This window comes from Protobothrops mucrosquamatus, unplaced genomic scaffold (genome assembly GCF_001527695.2).
Source record: "Protobothrops mucrosquamatus isolate PMUCROS unplaced genomic scaffold, P.Mucros_1.0 scaffold1, whole genome shotgun sequence".
Classification (NCBI taxonomy): Eukaryota; Metazoa; Chordata; class Lepidosauria; order Squamata; family Viperidae; genus Protobothrops; species Protobothrops mucrosquamatus.
The window spans coordinates 5,667,325-5,678,714 of NW_015386388.1; the positions used below are offsets into that span (position 1 = coordinate 5,667,325).

General features: G+C 32.5%; 1 protein-coding gene across 1 annotated transcript in view; it reads left to right on the top strand.

The window, feature by feature from the left end:
• Nucleotides 1-223: 223 nt before the first annotated feature.
• Nucleotides 224-11,390, top strand: part of SMARCD2 (SWI/SNF related, matrix associated, actin dependent regulator of chromatin, subfamily d, member 2) — a 51,333-nt gene continuing 40,166 nt past the window's right edge. Inside the window, exon 1 of the mRNA XM_015832297.2 lies at nt 224-462. Within this exon, the coding sequence (XP_015687783.1) occupies nt 280-462 (183 nt within the window). The 5' untranslated portion in view covers nt 224-279. The remainder of the gene's footprint in view (nt 463-11,390) is intronic.

The window sequence follows — 11,390 nt, forward strand, 5'->3', positions numbered from 1 at the left end:
ATGTCGGTTCCCAAGGCTGTTCTTTGGCGCCTCAGAGCGGCGGCGCTGGCTCGTCGCACCGCCCCGAGAGGCGCTTGTTTGTCTCCACCTTCTCCTTCTCCCCCCCACCTTTTCCCCGCCGCAGGGCCAGGCTGGGCTCAGGCGGTTGAGAGGGGAGGCCCCAGAGGAGGAGTCCGTGGCATGTACTGAACTGCCCTCTCCGTCTATCAGCCAGCGCTGTTTCCTTCTCTCGGACGCGCTTGAGGTATCTCCAGCTGTTGCCTCCAACCTCCAGTTCCTATGGCCGGACGCGGCGGGTTTCCCCTGACTCCGCCGCCCCAGGAGGGACCATCGGCGGCTATCTCAGTGGCAGCGGGCGTCCCTTCGCCTGCTGTCCCAGCACCGGGAAGCGGGCTTTTGCGAGGACCCAGTCCTGCTGGGGCTGGATCGTATCGGCCCATGGGCCACGGAGCTCAGTTCCAAGTAAGTGGGTAGGCGCGCACGTGTGCATGTGTTGTCAGTTCGGGAAAAGTGCGGAAGCAGTGGCGCCGACCCCGACCGGAGCCCTCTGAATTTACAGAGCTATGATTCCCATCATCCGCGAACTGGGAACAATAAGAATTATAGTCCAAGTTATGTGCAGGTCGTCACATTGAGAAAAGTCACTCTGAAGGCTTTCACAGTTAGGAGACACGTGAAGAGACTGGCAGCTGTAGCAGGGGCGTCAGTATCTATTAGGAAAAAATTTATGGGCATCTTTTCAGAGAAGGGGGTATTTTAACGAAATTGAACATACGAGTGAGAATAAACGACATATGTTAGGTGGGATGAAGAAATTGCATTTTCTTTGCGGGAAATAAGAGACATCAGAGACAGCAGCATTTCGGTTCCTTGGGTTGCTTATTAGAAATTGCTGAAGGGTCGAAAAGGTGAAACAACTTATTTTGTAATGGTCAAAATCTAAGTCTACAAAATTATTAAATTTTTAATAAATTAATGCATTAAATATTTTTTATTTATTTGATTTTTATAGCCACTTCTCAGTGGGTGGTTTATAGTTCTAAAATTATAAAGCAATTAAAACAATTTAAAAAACAACAAAACAATAGAGAATCCACAAAATAAACTTTAGTTAGGCTACTATAATTTGTATGGGTTTATTTTTAATTTTACTTTGACTGAAATGGGTAATTTCTACTAATTTAAATAAATATTTAATGTTTCCTTATGTTTTTGAGGAAGCCTTAAGATCTGAATAATTAGATGTGCTCTAATGGGGCGGTGAAAGACAGTTAAATATTGGCTTGCATGTGCCATCTGGTCTGTCTTAGGCCTATGGTTGTGGCAAGAGGAGGTGGAGTTTGCACTGCAAATTATAGGTCTGTTTGTGTAATACTGTTTACGAGTATTCAGAAGAAATTTCTTCTATGTTTAATGGAGTAAGTTATTCCATCCTAATAAGTATGTGTAGGATTGCAACCTTACAGTGATTTTGTGGTGATTGAATTCTGTGAAGGTTGAAAAGTTTTGCAATTGGAAAACAAATTCTTGGTTTTTAAAGGTAATATATATACCTAGGAAGCCTTTTGCAGATTTCTCCTCTCAGTCCTTCCTTGCCTGAAAGTTAAGGCTGAATGATTACATTGTTTTCCATTTCTCTTGAACATCGTCTTTTTAATTAATATGCTACTTTAATGTCTATTTTAATTTTACTTGAATCAAATTGTGCTTCATTTTTATATTGTTTTGAGATAGTGATATAGACATTATGTAATAAATTTTTATATCACTTGCTATCAGCATGTTTGGAACTAGAATCACGTGGACGTTTCTTTAATTGCCTAAGAAGTTGGATATTCAGGGATATTAAAAAGATGGAGACTATGAAAGCAAGCAACATTTTACTTAAAGAAGGATCTGAAATATTTTCCATGAAACTTGAGTATATATTTTGGCTTGTGTATTTTATTGGAAAGGAATTTCCCCATTCTCTGGGATTCTTGATTATACAAGAGTTTGTACATTAGAAGAATTGAGTCTTCAGCGGTATTTGAGTACCCAGATAATACACTTTTAGTTTGAATGTAAGGAATGAAAGAAAATATAGCAACAATGTCAAAAGGACTTGCAGACTACTGGTGATTTAAAGTAATGTTAATACACTCCCTAAGGCATTGCAGTATATATCCACAAGGAGATTTCTGACACCTTAAGTGCTTACACTTTTTGGGATAATAATTTATTGGCGATATTTTATATTCATCAATCAAATAAAAATGATATTGATTTGAAGAATATCCATAGAATATATTTTATAAGCCATTTAAAAATTATTTGAGTAAACCGTCTCCTCCCTATTTTTGCCATAGCCATGCCAACATTGGAAAGAGATTTTCTCCATGGTTTATTTTGATTTATTTAATTTATTTATAGATTTTATTTGCTGCCCATCTTGTAGTTCAGGTGACTCTTAAATATGTGATTTTCAAAAAATAAGATTAATGTACATCAAGTTGGTATAGTTTCTGAACCACCAAACTAAACAGACCAATTGTCACATTTAGAATTTTCACAGGAACTTAAAAAAATATCTGCCATGTGACTCAGCTCCAACACCTGGGTAGGTGTGGGGAAGTAAACTGCTTACTTGATTCTTTACACACCTGGTTGACTATATACTGTATATATTGCTAATGGGACATGAATTAGACTCAATACAAGTCAGTTAAGAATTTCTTGCAAAATGTAGATTTATTTAATTATGTAGTTTATATATTACAGTTAGGGTGTGATTTGGATTCAGAAACAGAAGAGTACTTTGGAGCATGTGGAGAATGTGGCATCCATCAATAACTTTTAAAGCAGCCTTCTTTTCCCAGATTCAAGTTGTTATAGAACCTAGGAAAAGTCACATTTGGTTTAAGGAATTGCAGATAAGTGTTTCATTTGTGCCTTGTCCACTCTGAAGCAGTTTTGCCTTTAAAACCAAAACATTGCACTGCTATGTTTTGGTTTTAAAGGCAAAGCTGCTTCAGAGTGGACAAGGCACAAATGTAACACTTATGTTATATATTACTTTTTCATCAATTGGCTTCAAACAATTAAAAAAACTTTAAAAATATAATCAGCTATGGCGAAGTAGTAAAATACTGTATAAAATAAAAAAGTTGAAATAGCAAATATTTCAACTTTCTAACAACATACCTTATATTAAAGGTGTCTGATTTATTTGTAGATACATATGGTATTATAATGTAATCAAATACAAAATATTATTATACATTCCAATTTCTCAGTATAATTCTTCTAGCCATCCACCATGTATGCTACTATAAAAATATAATTCTTGATGAAGAGTTTCTAAAACTTTAGTGTATAATTTAAAATCACATTAACATTTTTAACATTTAAAATTTCCCCATAAAGGTAAAAGACCATTCCCCAAAAGTACTAAAGGATGGTAGGAGCACATTACATGGAACACCTTCATCAAAGAAAATCTCATATCTTTCTTTTCAAGAACGTTCTTTGGGGAGTCCAGTGCATTCTAAATACATTTTTGATAAATCAACTCTAATGTCAAATCTGTTTATATCATTTAAACATTTTTAAAAAGATGAAGCTATTTATAGGGCATTAATAAAAATTCTGGTTCTTTTATCAATAATTAGAATATCCCAGAAATGTTCATTTAAAGTTATATTCTTGACCTTTCAAAAAAGATAATTATGAATTTTACTTTCGTCACAGATTCCATTAAAATACAAGTGCTTTTGGAAGCAGCCAACATGTTGGCCTCATATTAAGCTATTAAAACTTGTTTAAGTTGAAGATGCTGTTACTGTTATAAATTAGGAAGAGCAGATTGAATTTGAAGTCAAGCTTAGCAAATTAAATTTTTTAATATAAATTAATATTTACCCTACCACATGTTTGCCCATATTGTGTAAATTATTTTCATGCATATGGTTAAACATTGTTTGTACAATTTACCTCTTCTACATTTAGATAAATTTAAATTACTAAAAATATGATATATTTCTACTCAGGTGAAATTGCCATAATGCACTGCTACCTTTCTGTCCTAGTTGATAAGGTCTTTGTTTCACTTTATCCAGTAAACTGACTAGGTTTTATGCTCTTTTAGAAAACAACAATAGAGTGATGGCAGTCTGATTTCCATGGCTATTAATTTAAAGCCTATTTTTTTAAAGAACAACTGTATTTTAAATGTTAGTAATATATGCATAGTGTTTTACAGTACATCCTTTCAAAGATGAATAGGTTTTAGGTTAAAATAAGTTTGAATCTAAAGAAAATATGAAATAGAAAAAAGAAAAATATTTCTATAACATGTTTTAATATTACAGCAAAATAATGCATCATTAATATAAGCCAAATCATTCAAATGTACTCTTGATAAAGAACATAACGTAAGTAAGTATAATAAAAGAATGTAGGAAATGCTGGTAAGCTTCATCTGTCTTTCTTGATAAAGTTAGGAGGAGGAAAATTATTTGAAAATAAGTTTGTAGAAAACTTCTGCTTATTTCTATTGGAATTAAAGATATAAATTCATATGTACTACATAGTGTAGTTTAAGCTTGGTTAATTCTGTAAGACTTATAAAAGATATGTCACTATATAGACAAATGAAAAACACATTTGTAACTAAGCAATTAAATTAATATCTTTATTCTTCCAAATATAAAAATAATTTTGCTACAGCTGTGTAAAGACCTGGATTTAATTTCTGCACAGTATTAATTAATGTTGCTCATATGGGCATGCATGTAGCATCCGCTGGGAATGCTTTTTATTAAACACATCTTTTTTCAAGATTGAGAGGAAATCACTCAGTTCTGGGGAAAGATGCAGTTCTTTAAGACACTAAGTATATGTCCCCATAATCTCCAAATCAGTTTTTGGATTTCAGTTTAGATTTCTGCACAACCCTAGATTTTATAAATTGCCAACCGTAATAAAAATGAATCATGGGTATTTAAAAAGACATAATTAAAGGTCTGCTTCTTGCATAAGAAAATAAATGGGGGAAAAAAAGAAAATTGAAATGTTTTAATAAAGAATTATGTCAGATTAAATGGAACAAGAATTCTTAGATCATATAAAAAATAGGGTTCATACAACTGAGCAAATTCTAACTAAAATATAATAAAATAAAATAAAGTTGCCAAATTATGGAAGACTTGCAAAGCTAGATTATTAACTGAAACCCTAAAATTAAAAACTATAGAAGTTTATTTCATAATAACAAGCAGAATTTTATAGAATGCACTATTTAATAGCAGGATTGTGTGATCAGACATGCTAATAATGCTTGTTTATTTGTGATAGTTGAAATGAGTGTAGACTCTTTTCAGTCCCCCCCCCCTTTTTTTCTGAAGCAGTTAGAAGAATTCAGAAACTTTCCTTTCTGCTCTGATTAATCAGAACTTGCTGAGTTAATTGAAATAATTGAATTACTTTTTGTAAAATATGGTATGATAAATTATAGGCCTGGTTCATATAGTATGTAAAGTCAAAATATAGTGGCTTGGTTTTGCATTGCATGAAGTGTGTATAATGTGATTTTTTTTCGTAAATAATGATAAACTCATAGCTTAATGTGAAATATATTTCACTGTCCCTGTGTAAATGTTGGATAATTTGACAAGTTGTGGCTAATTAAAAGTAGTGGATGGAGATGTTTTTGAATTAGCAATCCTGTTAGAGAGAATGTGGAAATTTAAACTACTTCACATCTTGATAAAACCATATTTAAATTATACCAAACACAGACCTTATGGAATTAATTTTTGACACAGTGTTGTTAGAAGTGAAATTATCTTTTTTGGTTCAAGGTTCTTTCTATTTGATTTTGCTGGGTTTCAGTGTTGGACTTAAAAAGAGCATTGTAACATGGTACAATATGTACTATATCAGGGCTTTTTCTGAAGCGTCTTGTTGGCTGTTGAGCTGAGAATTAGAAAAAAGTCCAGAATTTGGAAGCCTGCTAATATGTATCCTGGGACTATAGACAAATAACCAATTATATGTGTTTCTCACCTGCATCCTATGTTATAGATCTTTAAAAAATGTTTACCAGGAAAATGTGATAAATTTCAGGATAGATAATCATTTAATGAAGTCTTGCATTTTGAAAACAGAATGAGATATTTGATTATCCAATTATATTGTTGTTGATACAACTAGAGAAAAGTTTGGTAATAAAATCTTTTATGTTCTAGTATGTTTCAAACTCTTTCTTCATGCTAATGGCATTGCAAAATAATTTTTATAGCATTGGTTTTATAGTATTTATTCTCCGGAAGACATACACATTGTAAATGCTACATATCCCACAAGTGAGGAGTATTTGTTTTGTTCTGCAGATGAAGGAAACATGAATGTTTTAGCAGTAAGAGGCTGCACCCCTGCACGTCCCTTCACTTCCCTTGGTGGTTCTGTAGTGAGGAAGCAGGAAACAGCAGAAGCCAAATGCAGCAGGTTTAGCAATGATGAACCTGTTGGTTGGTTTTATGCAAGCTTCTGATACTGACTGTTATGTTTTGCATTTTAGCTAAAAAGCTGAGTTAATGTAGAACATTAACATTTCTTCCTTTTTTTATTTTGTCAGAAATGTGAAGATAAAAGATGTTGTATTTGAGTTCAAAATACTTAATAGATAAAACACAATTTGATTCAGTGAATCAGTGTTTTCTGTTGAGGGATATGGAAGCTTTCAAACTGAACATCACTTAGCTAATATCTAATGGTAAAAAAATTGATTGTATGAGTGTAATAAATTAATACATCAGTTATATTTATTTACAGCAAAAACAATATTGTTAGAACAAAAGACATATTCTTTTGGATAATATGTATGGTGGATATCTCCTATTTTAAGGAGATCTTATATAGATATTTTCTTAGAGCCAATTAGGAATCATTGTCCTAATTTAACTAAAATTACTAATTTTAGATATCAGCAGTTTAATTAACAGTCATATCAATATTACCGGTAGTCATTTTGCCGATAACTTTTGTTTTAATGATTAGGTATACAGAATAGTTTATTTATTAAATTTGGATTTTTTCAAGAGAGGGTAGCACTGTGTTAGGATGAGAGCCAGATGTTATATCATATGTGTGGTAGGAGTATGGATTATTTGAGAATAGAGAATGGTATACAGATGTATGTGGCACACTTTTAGTTTAGCAAAAGTTGTATATCACTATAATGAGTGTTAGAAATCTTTTAAAATTAAAATGGAACTCTTGCAGTTCTAAAACTTGTTTCTATTAATGATATTAGAAGATGAAGTGGTGCAGATGTATTAAGCTGGTAAGATAATATTGACATGTTTTATTCCTGAACCAAATATTTTTATCAGCACATCTCCTTATAGTCAAGTATTCTACACTATCTTATATCTGTTTGCTCTCTTTGGTTTTCTAGTTGTATCTAGAAATTTTGTAAAACCCTAAAAGGAAAATTGTTCGGGAAATTAAATGCTGATTCACTTATGTTGTCATCAACCAAACGTTTCTAGTGTCAGTGGTTCAGAGAGATATTTGATAGTTATTTTATTCATCTATTTATTTAAATCATTTATATTTAAAATAACATAAAAATAAGATATGAAATGACATACTTTAAAATAATAAAAACAACAAAAACTGGACAAGTAAAACTTCTAATCTGCTATCACTTTACCAGAAAATTGCTTTGTTTGGTTATTATTGAACCTTACCATACTTGCTCACCACAAAATTCATATATCATTGTTTTGACTAAATTTTTCCAAGAATAATAAGCATAAGTAGCTTTGTATGAAGATAGCTTTTAATAATTTGTATCCTCTTCATTCTTTAATAAAGAAAAACAAAGACTGTATAAAATCTCTAACCTTGCATCAAGAGTCATACAGTATATAAACAGATACTATTTGCTTTCCCTTGATGTATTCACCAACTTGGTAGTCACTTGGCTGTATGTTGTATGTTTAATTTCTCAAGTGCTGCAATTTAAGTATATTGAGTAGTGCTATAATCTATAATCATAGAACCCTGGCCTCCAGGGACCTGGTGGGAGAAGAACCTGGGGGTTCCAAGGGGCAGAAAGTTGGAACATGGGGTGTCTCGGAGAGTGGTGGAGGCCTTGGGAGGCTGGGGGCAAGTTAGCCTGGCTCTGCACTAGGTCGCCCAGGGCCTCCCATTGCTAAGACACTCCATGGAATATGAATGGAGCAAATGCTCCCCAAAAGAGCAACAAAATCATTACCGTATTTGAAAAAATTAAAACAAGATATATAATTTGTCTACAAGAGACGCATAGTAGAAGAAAGGACATTAAAATGTTTGATTTTTTTTAAAAAAAATGCTAAAGATTTTATATTGGCAGTAATAAAAGAAAAAAGAAATGGAGTGGTTTGGTATATAAATCCCCAACTAAAACCAGAACTTGTACTGATTGATGAGCATGATGAGTTGAGGTCGAAATGGGAGTTCATGGGACTAAGGTTTTGATACTGGAAATTTCTGTCTCATGAGGCAATGATGGTGTAGCGATTAAATGCAGTATTGCAGGCAAACTCAGCTTACAGTTCAATTCTGACGAGGCTCAAGTTGACTCAGCCTATCCTTCCAAACTCAGAAAAATGAGGAGCCAGGTAGAGGCAATATGCTGACATTGTTATCCACCCAGAGATTGTTGTAGAGCACTTAAGGCAGTATATAAGTCTAAACGCTATTGCTATAACTATTGTTTTATAAATGACTTATGGAGGGGTTAATAGATTCTCTTATGAAAATTGGTGTTTCATGGGGTATTGGAATCGAGTGATCTCCCCCACAACTGGACAGAATTTCTGAGAAAAATACAAAAACTGTTCAAGGTGAATTACTACAAATTTGGATTTGTTGGTATATGGAGACAGAAAAGTGACAATTCAAAAGAATATACCTACTTTTCTGACACAAATAGTTTTTTTTCAAGAATAGATATGATTTGAACTTGGCTACTAAGGTTTTTAAAGTAGAGATATTACTAGAGAGCTTTTCAGATCATAATCCTGTGAGTTTGTTTTATAAATGAAAATCTAATTCCCTTAGATGGAGACTAAACAAAACATTGCTATAAAAAGAAGCTGCAAAAGAATTTATTTAAAAAAAACAATATAAGTAAAGGCATTGATTTAAGAATTGTTTGGGATAAGAGTAAAGATTTTATTAAAGCTTATTTTATACAACATTACAGTGAACATAAAAAGAACAGTCAAGAGAAAACATAAGCTATTCTGAAATAAAGAGAAAAGAAGAATTAAAGAAATTTCCAGAGAAGTATTTCTCAAATAATTAAACTTTTATAACAATTTTTATCTATGTTAACTATGTTCCTTAAGAGAAAAGGAAATAAACCAGAAAAGTGGCTAGAATATAAATTATAAAAAGAAAAAAATATATCAACTTTATAAGAGAGAGATGATGTATTAATGGATGATGTGGCCATATAAAAAGCATTTATCAATATTATTACTAAAGGATGTGACGTGTCTAGAGAAAATAGACGAATATCTTAAGCAACAACATTTACCATGGATTCCAGGGAACAGAGACTGATTATGAATAGATTTATAATAATAAGGAAAGTTTCTGAAGCTATAAAAAAGATTAAACCAGGAAAAATATCTAGACCAGATGGATTATCTGCTCCTTATTATAAATGTTTTGAGGGTGAACTTTTACACCCCTTAACAAAACATGATTAATTCTATCCTATAAGGAAGTAAGAAAATTGGAACAAGGCCAATGTAGCATAACCAAAGAGGGCTAAGATTTAACTTTAATAAGAAATTATAGACTGATATAATGTCTATTGTTTAAACAGTGGCAGAAGGATATATATAAATTTGTGTGCAAGTGAAAGACTACAAAAGAGGATTAAGTTTACTTGATTTGAGGTTGTATTTTGAAACTTGTTTGGTTGGGATAAAAGAGTGGCTGTTGCTCAGAAACAGAAGTTTTTGGAGTTAGGATATGACTTGAGATTTGAGTGGAATGGATATTTGTGGTACAGTAAAATCAGGGTTAATATGGATTTTAAAAAATCATTATGTTAGACGTGCCATATTGAGAATATATGCACCAAATGATAAACAAGAACAATTTTACCAAAAATTATATAAAAAATATTAGAATTGGACTACAATTATTAGAAATATTTAAAGTAGACAAAAGTTTATGGTTTTGAACATTGTAAGATTGAGTTTGAATCAGAATTGTGTACAAATGGTAAATATATAATTGCTAAAATATATAAATTGTTATGGAAATTTGAACTAGAAAAACAAGTGAAAGAATGTATGATAAAGTAGGCTAATATATTGATTATAATATGCAAAAGGAGCAATGAGAAATATGTGGCTGAAATGATTGAAATTTACATCATGTTATAATCTTCAAAAAGAATTTTTATAAAATGATGTACCATTAGTATATGTTATCAGAGAAATTGGTGACATATAAAAGCACTTCCAAATTTATGTTGAAAATAGCAACTAGAAAAGATAATTTTTCATGTTTGATGGACATGTAACAAGCTAGAAAATTCTGGATTCAGATACATACACTGATTCAGATGGTTAAAGATTAATTTACAATTTTGAGCAGAATTCTTTTGGGGTTGATGGACCAACAGTTGAAAAAACTCATGCAACTTTGTTTTGTATATAATAATTTCAGCAAGATTATTCTTTGCACAAAGTCATAAAGATTTGGCATTATCCACTATAGAGGAATGGTTGATGAGAATAGTGGAATTTGCTGAGGTGACTAAATCGACTTCTTTGATCAGAAAAAAGAATATCTACATTCATTGCTGACTGGAATCCCCTTATTAGACTTTTTGTGTGAAATAGAAAAAAATGAATGATTGATGGTTTTGATGATTAGACTGGATAGATTATAGTAAGAAAGTTATGTTGTAATTATAAAGAGGTAAATTTATAATTGTACTTGCAACTGTGGTAAAGAAGAAGCTACTTCTTTGTAGCTTTTTTCTTTCTTCTCTGTTTTTCTTATAATTGTTCTGTCTTATTCTTTTTAGCTTTGTCTTTGATTTTTTTCTATTTTCTCTTTTTATTACTTTATATTAATTTGCCTTCATTTTTATCTTTGTTTAGAATATTTTAAATGCAACTTTATACACACAGAGTTTGACTCTGTTGCTCCTGAAGATGTGGACAGGGTCTTGGGGAGGCTGAATGCAACCACATGTTTATTAGATCCGTGTCCCTCCTGGCTGGTACTGGCAGCTCGGGAGGGGACACGAGCCTGGTTCCAGGGAATTGTTAACGCTTCTTTGCAGGAGGGTGTCTTCCCGGCGGCCCTAAAGGAGGCCGTGGTGAGGC